Source organism: Channa argus, chromosome 8 (genome assembly GCF_033026475.1).
Source record: "Channa argus isolate prfri chromosome 8, Channa argus male v1.0, whole genome shotgun sequence".
In the NCBI taxonomy this organism is placed as follows: Eukaryota; Metazoa; Chordata; class Actinopteri; order Anabantiformes; family Channidae; genus Channa; species Channa argus.
This window is the reverse complement of record NC_090204.1, coordinates 16753283-16768039: the sequence shown is the minus strand read 5'-3', so window position 1 is coordinate 16768039 and position 14757 is coordinate 16753283. Positions and strand designations below refer to the sequence as shown.

Genomic DNA, 14757 nt, shown 5'->3' with positions numbered 1-14757 from the left:
TGTTAAGCTTGACCAAGGGCAGAATTTCCTCTCCCTAAATTAAAGATGAAATGCCTGTGTTCTGGTCCCTGCGATTATCACGGGAGCCTGTCAACAGAAATATCCCAAGGAGGTGGGCAAGATGAAAAATGCATCTGCAGTTTGGAACAGACCAAGGCCTTGTGGGGATTTGAGTGTGATACACAGAGAAGTATGAATAAAAAAAATCATTCACATCCATTTGATATTAGTAAGTCATGTCATACTGTAGGGCAGGGCTGCTTGGAAACCACTAGAAACTAATTTACAAACTATTCCTCTTAGATTTTAGCTAAGTGTTCTTTTCTAATTAATGCATAATTGCATACAGGCCCACACATTGCATTTACATTTAGTCTAACGGCAAGTGACTTACAAGGGAGGCACAAGGCAGCCAAAAAATCTAAGTCAAGTAGAAAACATTATAGAAAAGTGCTGTCATTTGTTTTTACACATATATTGATTCGATGATCTGATGTAAAATTCTAACCCTGAACATGATAATGTGAATAATATGAATAAATAATGAATAAGGGATGTGACAAAATAGTTTGTCAACTCACCTGTTTTAAGACTTGCTGGAGGACAAATTTCCTCCTTTGGGTGTGAAAAGTTTCTGTTACTAATTTCCAGTTTAATGCAGTAATATACCAATATAATATCACCATGTCTTGCTTAACTCTGAGAACTACATGGACTGAAACTACACAAGACTACAGAGTAGCCATGCAACAAACTTCATCTCTTTAGTAGTATCTCTTTAAAGTTGGTCCTGATGCTTGGTAAAGTGAAGTAAACCTCTGTGCCACATAAACCACTCAGAAGACAACAGAAACCTCTTTTCATTTGCAATTGTCTGTCTCATATTTAAAAAAAGCCTTCTTGCATTATTATGTACATATAGCAGCTGCTACGTCCACCAAACATAAATGACACTAAATTGTTTCAGGGACACTGCATTATTCTGTACACTGTCACCTGGTCTCGGAGACGATCGGTCTCCTCCTGGTATTCAGCCAGCTGTTTCTTCCACTGCTCCACACTGCTGTTGGCTTCCTGCAGTGCTTCCACCAACTTAGCGTTACTGTCCTGTAGTGTGAAGAGTTCAGCCTCTAGATTTATCTCACACATTGACCTAAGAAGAAGTCACAGACAGACACAGCAAGAAGTTGTAATAACGTATTTTACATATTTTGGGCCACTTTGAAATAGAAAAAACAGTCATAACTGAAGTTATTGTGGTAAACATGTTTGCACATTTGGCAAACAGAACGTTGACTTGGAGTTGCCACCTAACAAATACAAGTCTAATATTCAGTTTCATTTTAACTCAGGCTGCGTCTGCTTTTACTCCCAAGGGAAATATCTAGCTCTCTAGCAAGAAAATGCACTACAATGTTCATCAGCAAGTGAGTGACTGTGTCAAACTCATCATTCAGTTTTCATCAGCAGAGTCAGGTCATAATCTGCAGTGGGTTTATCAGGACATGCTCACACACTGAAAAATATTGATTAGTGCAGCTTTAAAGACAAAATGCAGTCAGAAAAAAAGGCTGGTGAGGACACGGAGGACGATAATGAGGTAATGAAGTGAAGCACTTGTTTTATCTCACACCAGCTGTTTGATGGAGGCAAGTTTTCAGATAGAAGGTTTGAAACTTCTGACCCTTTTGACTTTAATATTCCCTTTCCAATTCTCATTAAATATGTTTTTTATTTATTTTTTCATGGTATTTTTTTTATTGGAAAGGTATAATGAAATTCTTGTCCAGCATTGTAGTGAAAATAGTTTGTCAAATAATGTTACACTACAGTCAATTTAGCAGTTTTTTTTAGTAGTTTATTTTCCAAGATGTGTTGGTGGATTTAGGAAAACAATGTAGCGTACAACAGTATGCACAGGGTCAAACAGTGGGGGAAAAAAACTACTGTATACTAGATAAAAAAATAAACTGACATGGTTATTGAGTTCTCCTTTATTAAAATGTGGGACAGAGCGATCAGGTCCTGTATGCAGATAAAGGTCAGGATTCAGTGGGGATTCAGAGCTTTCACATAAGAAGATGGAGATAAGAAAGCTGAATCTTTGCCATGACGACCAAACTAACAGCTTGGCAACCATAAAACTGCTCACCATAGCAATAGGAGAAAAAAGCCTGCATAGGCTCATAACAATCATAAAATAAAATCACTGGGATTACAGCTTGTAAAGCAGCCAAGGACAAGTGTTTTCTGCTTCCTGGTCTCAAATGGAAGTTTGAGCGATCAACAACGGCCACCATAAAGGTGATAATTACATGCTGTTAAGTTCAGTGGCAGTCAGGCCTGGCTGGTCTTAAATCACCGAAACACACGCATTAAAAACAGCATGCAACGTGACAAACCCGGGGCATTACTCAGACAGGTGTTTGAAAATGGTTTGGTCTTCTGTGTGTCCTCTAAACCAGTAACACAAACACACGCATGCTGCAGAATGGGGGAGTGTCCATCCGTAGTTTCCAGGCAGACTAAACTTTGTGCTTAGCGGGTAGATGTCTTCAGTGTGACTCACTCCTGTTTCTGATTTAATCATGGGTTTTATGTTTTGTAAGAACTGAACGAGAGCCTTTCTTACGCACCAGCACAGTCAGTCTGTGATGCTGGAGAGATGGCCGCCTGCTGAGTTGTTTTGAGTGAGTGGAGGACTCATTCACTATTTCAATTAGGCTTGTAGTATGAGTCAAGTTGTAATTTGCCTAACTGCTGGAGTGTCCCTTTAACTTTGGACTCTTTCCCTGAGTGTAAAAGTGACCATATGGGCACAAGAATCTAATTTCCAGGTGCTCCTCTTTGCTGCAGGCACACCTCCCTGATATCAAGCTACAGACACAAATCTTTCCAGTTTGCAATATCACTTTCATTTACTGCTGGCAGTTCTTACTCAAAGACCCACTTTCATCTCAGAACAAAACCCCGGGTGGATGGATAACTGCACTGTTCCTAATGTGTTCAGTTGTGTTTCTTGTGCTAAAGAAGAACAAATTCACCAGTTATTGTGGAATAGCTCCATAAACAGCTTCCAGTTAATTTTGGTAGAAAGGGCATGAGCCAGACATTTCTTTTTTTTAAATGTGATATTTACAATATCTGCCACTGCAGATGTAGTGCATGAAACAATACTGAAAAACACTTTGATAAAAATTAACATTTTAAATTATAAAACAACAAAAGTAGATGATTTTGTAGCCTTACTAGAGGTAAACGCACTTTTAAATGCATTAAATTCTATCGTTATTTCCCTTTTAGATATTTAGTAGTTTGAATCATTATCAGTTATCCATAAAAAAAAAAAGAAAAAGGTGCTTTTGGCATTTACATCTGCTCATGTAGCCAAGCTGAGGTTTAGACAGCAGATCCCAGCTTTTACAGGAAACATTTTCCACATAAAATACCCATTCCAGTCCTCCCACACACATGGACACATCTGTTCCTCTCTGTTATTTCATTTTAATGTATATTTTATGTCTGTGTGTTCTGGGCATTGTTGTTATGGATTGTTGTTTTTATTCCTACACTGCAAAGTTTGCTGCAAACCAAATACGCTTCCATAATCATGAGGGAATTCTGAGGGTAAATTTTCACTGCATTCGGTTTCTCTCCATTACATGCGGTCGTATCCATTTCTTAAATCAAATATAGGTAACGTGTGATATAAACATAATCTATGAACCTCAATCAAAGACATAACCCTGATTCTCACAGAGGCACGAGGTGTAAACATTTTGTTGAAAAACAAAAAAAATTAATGATCGCCATTACCCTTCAGACAGCATCTTCTTGACCCTCTCCTTCTCTACCGTCAGCTCCACTTCAGCGCTCTTGCTGCGAAAAAGCTTTTCCTCACCCGGCCCATTAACGGTCAGCAGTGGTGGAGAATGACGCTCCTCTGACAACTCCTACGCCGACAACACATGGATGACCAACAGGGATGACAACACAAACAAGACATGAGCTCTTTTATCCAGTTGAAATTAAATCCGTAGCAGCTCAGTAACATCAGTTTTCATTCTTTAGAAATGCTTCTAGGAAGTTGTTAGGTAGACCAGTACCTAACGTGTAAGTGAATGAGCTGTGTGTCTGCAGACGGGTCACGCTGCCCATGCTGACCCCTGTCCCTGTCAGTGTTTAAATATTATTGGATGCCTCAGTGTTGATACAAGATTAAGCATCGTTGATTAAAATTTGGCTCAGAGGCCCAGACTTGAGCTGTTGACAAGCCAATTAGTGTCTCTAAATTCAGGCCTGTCATCTGAACAAAAAAAAAAGACACACCCACAACGCTGGCTAGACCTCAACCTGTCAGTGCTTGATGTGTCCCATCTGGACTCCTGTGAGCAGGCTTCATGCAGAGGGAGCAGCCATGTGCTGAACCCAGCTGTGTTCTCCTCATTCAGCCTCAGAGATCCGTTTGGTCTCTGATCCAACCAGAGTTTATCTGGCGTTGGCTGAAGGAATTATGCACATGCTTGGTGTATGACTGTAATGTCCAAGTCTTTTGAGATATTAAACACAGCGGACTGCTCATCTGGTAGTACACAGCTTGCAGGTTTTGTTACTCTTCCAGTTTAAAGATTTGATGAAAATGTAGTAAAAAACAGAAACAAACATCATCGGAGCAACATAAAAAAGGAAAAATAAAGACCATCTCTAAACGGTCTGTTCAGTAGATGCTCTACATCTTGCACTCATACAAAAATCACTTTTTTAATGAAGCACTTTTAAAGTCTTCTCATACAGAACAATTTAAAAGTTAAGCAATTTTTAAAGTTGTTGCAATTTTGTTGCAATTTATCTCATGTATTGTATAGCTTGTACTTGCTTGTTAATGTTATGTCAGCAGCTCGTGAAAAGATTCTAAAGCTAGAAATTAGTATTGAAATAGTTACCAGGACTAGAAATAAGGCAGTTCATGTATCACGGTCTAACGGTTGAACCACTGACATTAAGTTAAAAAAATGAATGAGTGTGGAAACTATTGTTGAAGTCACTCTTTGCCTGCGGCCTAGTTATTATATTTGAAAACTAGATTGAAAAAAGATGCAGTTGCTAGGAGATTTAAGTCTTCATATTCATTCACATTTCTGGCATAAGTAAATCACTATGTCAGCGTCATAAAGCCAACAGCTTTTGGCTTTGCTTTTTTGTCTTATCTCATTAGGTGGTTCTAAAGTTTAAAGGTTGAATACACTGAATGGTGATACTGTACAAAGATGAACCTTTCATTTTTCTTTCATGTCAAAACCAGACTTTCACTATAAAGCATGCGGATGGCTTAACTCCAGCCTGGCACAGTCAAGTCTAAAAGATCTGCTTTGAGATTTTCCTCCTCTGTTCCCAAGGAATGTTTTCAAGTTTCCTGTCACACAGTTTTGTTCGTCACTTTGCTCAGTTTGAGGTGTGGGCTAAAAGACTGTTCAGTCTCCTTTTTTCAAAATTTGCAGATGAATTTGAATTAGCTAAGGCATATTTCTGACCCCCGTTGGCTTCTGCTGCCTTCTTTCTGCATAGAAACCTGAACTTGTCATCGACCAAGTGGCTCAGTGAAGCGATACCCTGCACTTACTGTAGAAAAGGCTTGTATAATTAATTTGAGCAAGCTGGACTGTATTCCCCTGGGGACAACGCTTTATATCTATTGCTCAGCAGCTCTCTGTCCGTCCTTACTCTACGGATTGGAAATAAAACACACAGCCAGCTCATGTGGATGAGCACTGTGTCCAGAAGAGGGGGGGAATTAAAGCTAAGAAAACTCCAGTCAGCTCCCAGAGCCAGTGGATTGGCTATGTGTACAGTACATCTGAATAATTCATACTGTGTTTCATGTTTAAATCATAAATGGGATCACATATTAGCAGCAGTGTTGTTCTATAACAAGCTGAGTGGAAACAAGGTAGGGACACTAGAGCAAAAGCATGCAAATGACCAACTACTAATGAGGCAGCGTTCTAAGGACCTGCAAGAAATTAAGAGCATATCCGTGTATTCTCTGCTCTCAGGGGGACATCTAATATGAATATAGTGTGCACTCATATTTGAAAAAGGAAAATGGCTTTAGCTGCATTTTGTGAAACCTGTTAATCTGAATAAATTACATGTTGTGCTGTTGTTGCCGTCGTTAACAAAGCTTTCTCTTTTTATTGCAAATGCCAGCTGTGTTGTGAAGCTAAATTTCCTCTGAGTCAACTTAGATCAGAGTCCAGATGAATTAATGATAAAATGAAAACACCACAGTCCCTTAGACAAAAGAAGATGGTTCTCCTTGTGTTGCTTTTTAAATTCTGGGTGGAGTGTGTTTTTCACGCACCTGGGAGAGCTGAGAGATGCATATGTCCCACGGTGCATCAGAAAAAAAATACAAGAGAAAAACATAGTTATTACACAATTAGAAATAGACATTAGACACCATAACTTTGACTACACATGATCCATAGTGTGCTTTCCAATACTTGAATTTGGTTTCTGCACAAGAACTAATTTCTTTTCTGTTCGTCGTTTGATTGGAGTTGACAGAAGAAAATGGAAATTTACAGGAGCAATGACTGCAAATGAAAGTGTTTCAACAGAAAAAAAAAAGAAGAGATCAGAGTCCCACCCACACTGTTTGAGTGACAGGTTATCCCTCGGAAATGCAGCAGCTCAGAGTGCTTAGCAACAAAGATGCGGACAGTATAAAGATGGAGATAGAACAAATGTATGTTTTTCTCTTCTGTGTGTTAACAAAAACTAAGTGAGATACAAAAAAAGAGAAAATAAAATGCAAGAAAATGTGTCCACGTGCACACAATCTCCATGATGTGTGTTGTATTTGAACAATGCCTCACTCTTCTGGTTCCTTTGTAATCAATGGGATTCCAGATACTTAAAATATTAAACATCCATCACAATGTCTCTGCACCAATGTTCATCTTAAGTACATCTAGACTGTTTACTTATTTATTCAAGCATCAGCCCTTTTGCCTCCCCAGCTTTATAAAGCTCCTGTTTCTACACTCTGAGTTTCACTGAGACCTCAAAACTCCTTTATTTATTGATGTGGCCATGCATCAGAGGCGCTGTACATACTTTGGTGCCTGGTGAAGCACCATTCCTTTACACACACACACACACACACACACACACACACACACACACACACACACAGTATTTTTGTTCTTATTAGGACTTTCATTGACATGAATTTCCTTTCCTCCTACCCCAACTATGACCACTAAATATCTCTAAACCAAGTCTTTACCCTCAGAATTGTTAAGACGGGCAAAATGTCCTCACTTCGCCAAAAGGTCATAACTCTGTTAGGAAAAACTTTTTTTGGCCCCAACAAGGTAACAAATACACACAAGAAGTGCACGCAAACACACACACGCGCGCGCACGTCGTTTAATGCCAAGTCTGTGCTTTAAATTATTGATGACTGCACTTTCTGTTTTCCTCTCTGTCTCTGCATACAGTAGATACCATATATGGGATGAGATGCAGAGGAAAAAGCAGGTGTAAATAAAATAACAACAGTTAACTGTCAGAGGAGGGAAACAGCATTATACTGTGCTTAGACTGTTGTGGATTTATGGTCAGAGTTGTTGTTTTTTTCTCCTACTGTACTTTTTTCAGCTTTTCTACAGTCAGTGTTTTGCCTCTCAGTGACTCCCAAATTACTACTATCTTAATTATTGTCTTACTTAGTATCTCAAATCCTCAAGATTTAGTACTGGTTATTGTTTGACACTATTAACTGTATAACAGTGAACACTAATTTGTTCATACAGGATTTTGTCTTTTTCTTTGTTTGCAGTAGTAGTATTACTAATACCATAACGACTGACAAAAGCTGGATTTTTTTTTTTACATTTTACTGCAGATGTAATATGAGAACTGGATATGGTGTCACTTTTCAGTGCCCAAAAATGTTTGTGAACCCACCACATTGTACAGTCTATCGACCAAGCAATATTGCAGAGGGCCCCACAACATGGAAGCCAGAAAACATTTTTGGCTAAGGTACCTAGCCAGAAATTTTTATTCTAATTATTAATAGGTAACTGGGCACAAATCCAGTATCAAGCTCTCATAATACATTACATTAAGACATTTGTATCAGCTTTGAATGTGTGCTCATGCAGGGGACTTGAAGACTCTTGAAGTCTCTTCCTTGAACACAAATGCTCAAGGAGTGTATAAACCAAGGTATAGTAAAATAATGAATAACATACATTGGTACGAAAGTTGGAATCCCACTTGATAAATCATTTAAAGTTAACTTATCATAAACTCACATTTGTACTAGCTGACTGAGCATTAGTAAGTTCATTAACATTAAAAATTCTTTGTTTTACTGTTTTGGCATTTCAAAATTAGAGGAGACCCAACTGCATTTTATACTGTATGTCATTTAGTTTTCTGTCTACAAAAATTGAGTTTCATTGCATTATTTTTATTCATTTGCGGGGGGCTTTTCTCACTATTGTGGCATGTTTTTATTATCATACTACATTAAGTTTAGACACATTTTAAATTGGCTTGTATCTTCAGGGGTCGCCACAGCGAAATGTGTACCGCACGTTTATTTGGCATGAGTTTTTACGCCAGATGCCCTTCCTTCTGCAACTGGGCTCCGGACACCAGAGATCCCATGGTGGCTGGGTGGGGTGGGATTTGAATCCGCGGCCTTCTGCATTCCAACCCAATGCTGAGCCACCAGGCCCCCATTTTGCTGTATTATAAAATTTCAATATATTTATGACTATTCATCCACTTTAACCTTGAACTGAATAACTTCATTTACTGTATGTCTGAGTGCCTCTGTGGCCACCAAATGTCAATAACTCATCTACTAAAACTATTTATTTTTCTGCATGAATCTATTTATAACCCATTTGCATTTGTCATTTTGACAGATACTGCTCTGTCTGTTGATCGCTATCTTACTGACTTCACCATCTCCTCCTTCATCTTAACTCCGAACTGTGCAAATAAGCCCAAACACTGAAGCTTTACTGCCTGCAGATCCCCTGCTGCTAGCCACAGATCAGAGACAGAATATGTGCTGTGTAGAGCTCCAGGCTGCACGAATACAGCTCTGAACACTGTTGATAGTCACTGACAAAGGCTGTTACTGACCAGCTGGAGGTGATGCAAACCGTACTGATGAACTGGGTACACATCACTGCACCTTCTTTCCAGTACTGTATAAACCAATATTTTTTCTGCGTTTGTCTGTTTATCATGATGTAAGTTTTGCATAATTGGCTTTTTCTTTGCCTCCAGCAGATTACAAAAAGACTTTCCTTCCTTTAACATTTTGTAACTTGAAGAAAATGTTTCCACTGACCTGTGCCCATGTGTTTTTAAAAAGCTTTAAATTGCACATTTTTTGTATAATTAACTCCATATCGACCTTAAGGGAGCTGCTATTATGGCCACTTTGTATTCAGTAACTGACTGTCGTTCACACATACTGTACACACCTTTTATTGGTTATTACCTTATATCTATATTAAACAGGTTCAGATAGTCAGCACTAAGGCATTTTACAATATGCAGCAGTGACTCAGAAGAGGGAAGATGTGATAATAACCTCAACAACACCTCTGTGTTTACTGCCCGACACAAAATCAATAGATGCTGTCTTATCGAGAAATCAGTACACAGGCTGCTTGCCTGCTTCTAACCTTGTAGTTCTGTCCAGGTGATGTATGTGTATGTGTGTGTGTGTGTGTGTGTGTGTGTGTCCTAACACTGCAGTTCTCCAGAGTACAAGTTTCCTCTAAAAGGTATTTGTCTGACTATTTAAAATTTATAGGAGTGAATTTATAGAGAAGTTTCTACATCACGTATGCTGAAGCACCTATATACACCAAGCAGCTACAACATTTAGAGTGGTACCACAACATGAAAACCAACAGGTGGTGTCAATTATTTGTGTGTGGTGACCAATCTAACAAATTGCGTGCATGCACAAACGTGTCCAAGTACTGTGTGTGTGTGTGTGTGTGTGTATGTGCTCAAGAGGAAGATGTTCTTCAAAGCTGTTTACACACAAACACTCAACAAGGTCTAAGTTGCTCTGGTAACAAGATGCAACACATCTGCTTGCTGTCTGTTACTGACCCTGATGTCTGACCCCTGATTGGTGCTGTATGTCACACTGACGGCACAAACTTAACCATTTTCTGTGTCCACACTACAATAAAAACCATCACTGTTTTCCGTTTGGGACACATATGTTGTTTCTGTAGGCTGATGTGTATTTTATGTGCCGTTATTATAAAGAAAGTTTGCACAACTTCACACATTGTAACAGAATGTTAACAGAATGCTAATTCTTACAATTAGCTAAAAATTAAACAACAAAGCACAAATGGAGCAGTAACTATAATAATCCAGTAAATCAATGGGATCATTTTCTGCATAACAGGCCTTTTACTATTAAAACATTCTAAGTTCATTTTGCTTAAGATACACATTTACTTTTATAAAAAGGGTGATGCTGAATGTTTGACTTTTACTTGTAAGCAAGTATTTCTACATTGCTGTATTACTGCTAAATCCAATATATGGTCCAAGTACTTTTAGCAATGTTGGGTACTGAAAATTCTGGTAACTAAAACGATGTAACACACCTCTCTCTCCCGTTTCTGGTCCATAGTGTTACTGTGCAAGTAATTCAAAATATATTACTTTTTCTTTATTAATTTAAAAACATTTGAATCTTAAAATAACCTTTGATAATTGTCTCCTATTCAAAACCTTACTAGCCTTCAGTACTTTAATTAAAAAGGTTTACAGATATTAGTGCTTAAATAAAGTAACAGACTGGCATAATCCCTGTCAAATATGAACATTATCTGATGGGTAAACATTATTCTAAATATGATGCATTAAATGCATTTTAAATACATTAAAAGGGCGTATTACACTTCAACACTATTCAAAATGTATTTTGATTTAAAAAGCCATTTTCTCATTTGTTTTAGAGCGATCAATTCCAAATTCGAAAGCAATACAAATGCTAACGACACAATTTAAAGGGGGTTAAGTGAAATTTCTCATCCATCTGACCTTTGTGCCTCAGGTTTGTTTCAGTGCTCAAAGCCTGATACTCTCAGAAACTGATACAAGTCCCCTGGCATTGTGGAAAACACAATGTAATAAAGTTTCATCATTAAATGTCAGCTGCTTTGATGAAATATTGTTCAGTTTCTGCTCTGGACTTCTACTGCTGTTGACCTTCTCTGTATTGATGCTGTTTTGTTGTTTTCTGGCCAAACAAACAGACAAGACAAAGCATCAGCTCTTATCGGAGTGTCTCAGAGCGGTTGCGGTGCCTCCGACCTGCTGAGCGGCTCTTTGTAAAGACTTACACACTGTGAATACACACTCGCACAAACAAACTCATGAACAAGTCCTTGACTCTTTTCTAAATCTACAACATATCAATGAAACAGATTCTTAATACTTAATGCTAATACTTGGCAGAACTAACTCCTAAAGAAGACTGCCAGTGCAGCTCTGCAGCTTCACAAAGTTTCCATGTCAAATTGTTTACACCATGTTTGTAAAATTAAAATAAAGCCACCGCCTCCTAAAAAGTGTGTTGTACCAGTTGCTATTGTTGGCTCTGTAAATTTAAGAGGAGCTGCTCCAGTAAATTACTCTATGTCTTGTCATCTACTTGTAATATCATTGCAAGGCAGCAGCTTCCATGAGGGAGAAAAGGTGAAGGACAAAAAATTTCCAATGCAGGCAGACTTTCACTTCTCCATCTTAACTTCAGAATTATTGAGTCCAACAAGAAATCTCAGAGGTTGACAGAATGAAAGCTGGCCATTGTCCTTTAAGCTGCAGCAGCCAGATTCCCCTCAATTATGGATGATTCAGCTGCCTCCCTCACCCCCACCCCTCCTCTTTCCTCCCCTTTCTCCTGATCCCTCATCCTTCTTTCTTTCAGCCCTGGCCATTACTGCCCCTCGAAACACCTTCACCGTCGGCGTCTCTTTCTGCCTCCCACCTCCATTTGTCATGCATGAAATCTTTTAATGGAGTTAACCAATGGGGGAATAATGGAACAGCCAGATGGGGGTCCATCTAATCCCTCAAGGTTCTGTACTGTATCTGTTTAAAATAGAAACAAAGTCACTGACTTCACTGTGATATTTCTCTGATATTTCCTCTTTTGTATTAGCCCCATTAATGCAGCAAGTTCAAATGTTACAAACCTGTCCATCACATGAAAGGTCATCTCCAGATGTGCAGACATTTAAAATGTTTATAATAGTACTGTTTCAAGTCTTTCAAGAAAAACACTTTTCATTCTTTTAAAGTACTTCTGAAATTATAGCAAATTTAGCTTCTTATACTATAATGTAATTTTCATTAGTACAAATTGTTTCTGTGCGTGTGTCTGTGTGTGTGTGTGTGTGTGTGTGTGTGTGTGTGTGTGTGTGTGTGTGTGTGTATCACTCCTACTATGTTCTCCTTGGTATTCACCTATTTCAGGTTATTTGATCTTGGTATTTAGAGACTATAAAGAGTTAATGCTCAAATCGGCCAAAGTAGCACATGGGAGTTTTAACAATGTACAGCAGTGTTTTTTACCTGTGGAGCTGCAATGTTGAGCACAGGGTTGGCCAGTTCAAACCTCTCCTGGGATTTCTCTCTGGCTAGACGTGCCGCCTCCTTCACCTGTTTAAACTGATCAGCAAACTGCAGGTGCAGAGGGAGAACAAACAAGCTGTGTCTGGCATCATACAATGAAAGCTTCTCAATGAATGACAATAATTTTCATTTATTAAACATACATCAAATTTTACTTTAACTTATTGTCCAAGCTCAAGCTAATTCTGTATTTGCAAAACTGGTTGTCTTGATTAATTTTAAACATGTAAGTGTTGGTGTAAATTTAATCTATCGGCTGACACAATCAAGATGCTGACAAGGTGAAAGTAAGGCCCCCATTATCACACTGCCGTTCTCTCCTGCTCCATAGTCCATCTAAGTTCAGGAATGTCTAATAAATGAAAGATACTTTGAAGTATTTTGTTGTGTGTGCACTTGGTGTTAACCTGCTGCAGCTGCTGCTCTGTGGAGAAGCCCAGGCCATAGACGGTGTTGGCCCGGCTGTCCGCCCACTGCCCAAACTTCTGAGAGGTTTTGGTAAAGGTCATGTTGGGGGTGATGGTGCTGTTGATAATAGCCTGAGTCGACAAAGAAAAAAAAGGAGACATACATAAACATTTTTTTTTTTAATATATTAATGATCCTAGTAGAAAGCGGATTTACCAATAAATAGCATGAGTTAGCACAGAAATAAAGGGTTCAAGGAAGAACAGATTTAATAAACAAATGTGTATGATGGACAGTGTTCAATCAAAATCTAGAAGGAAATGGAAGCAATGACTTAACATAGATTAGATGATAGAAAATTAAACTTTTTCTGTATAGACAAACTTTTTTAGACAAAAATTACATTTTGTTTTTAAGTGTTTGTGATTTATTAAGCAAATTGTGAACATTTATTTCAGCACCACTAACACTTGAGTTTTCACGAGCTGCAATGAAGCTGCGCTTACTCCGATTCTGCCATAATGAGCTAATGTGCTGCACTTGTACTTATGCACAGTGGACGTATGAATCAAGCATTTACAGCACATGGTTTTAAAGCCTGTCAAAAACAATGCAGTTTCCAAGGACAAAGAATTCACAATATCCAAAGCCAATGAGAAAGAACATACATACTTCCTGCAGTCACCTTTAAATATCAAATTAAAGCATTATTATTTTTTATTTGTACACTTTTAACAAGAAAATCCATAGATTATTACGTGATTATGAAGAGGCCAGTGACTCACTGTGTAGTAATCAGGCCGGGCTTTGCTTTAAGCTTCATGCCTTTTATTGGATGTTATAAAAAAAATATAACTACTAGACACTGGAGTCAGGACCCTGCTGTGACAGAAGTCACATTTAGATTTTGCAGTGGCCTCTGCAGTGGTGTCACTTATTGTTAAATAACCATTGTGAAGGTCAACTGGAAAATTTGCTGCATGCAAATAAAGACATAATGTCTAACAGCCAGACCAGAGGAAGAAAGACAGGAACTTCAAAGCTTGCTGTGGTGTGCGATGATCTGTTCACTAACATCCTCAAGTGAGCAGTGTGATAGGGTGGATTTGTTGCCAATTGTAGATTTCTTTATTCTCTTCTCCAAAAGCCTCTAGTCCCAGGGCGATAAATTGGCACAATTTGCAGCCAGCAACAAAGCACGTTGTTTTCTCCGACTTTCATTTTGGTGCTAACAAGATATGCTGTTAGTGCCGGGGCTCCCAGGTGCTTCAACCTTGTTCTGCATGCAGCGTTACAGATATGGATGTGTTATAAATAATCTGCTGACAATATAAATATACTGTATCACTAATGAATTTATACCAATGATACCAATAGACACCTGCAAACGGAAAATAGATCTTTCTTCAGGATATGATGCACAGAGTGGTATAAAGCAAACTAAGAGAAATATTTCACAGATCAACTGTCCCTTCACCAATGCTAATTCCACATGGAAAAAAGTACCATGAACTCAGTGCTAAATATTATAAGGTACAATTTATTAACATATACAGTACCATCTTGACATTTCTGCGTTAAAAAAATCTAAGCACAATTCCTTGTATTTTTTGTCTTGCCCTTAGAAATCATAACAGTATG

The 14757-nt window shown here is 38.4% G+C and overlaps 1 protein-coding gene across 2 annotated transcripts in view; it reads right to left on the bottom strand.

The window, feature by feature from the left end:
- homer3b (homer scaffold protein 3b) overlaps positions 1-14757 on the bottom strand; it is a 39848-nt gene that overhangs the window by 10565 nt on the left and 14526 nt on the right. For both annotated transcript variants that reach the window (XM_067513134.1, XM_067513135.1), the window contains 4 exons: positions 13116-13247; positions 12649-12756; positions 3817-3953; positions 997-1153 (listed from right to left, as the gene is read on the bottom strand). In XM_067513134.1, coding sequence (XP_067369235.1) covers positions 997-1153; positions 3817-3953; positions 12649-12756; positions 13116-13247 — 534 coding nt within the window. The remainder of the gene's footprint in view (positions 1-996; positions 1154-3816; positions 3954-12648; positions 12757-13115; positions 13248-14757) is intronic.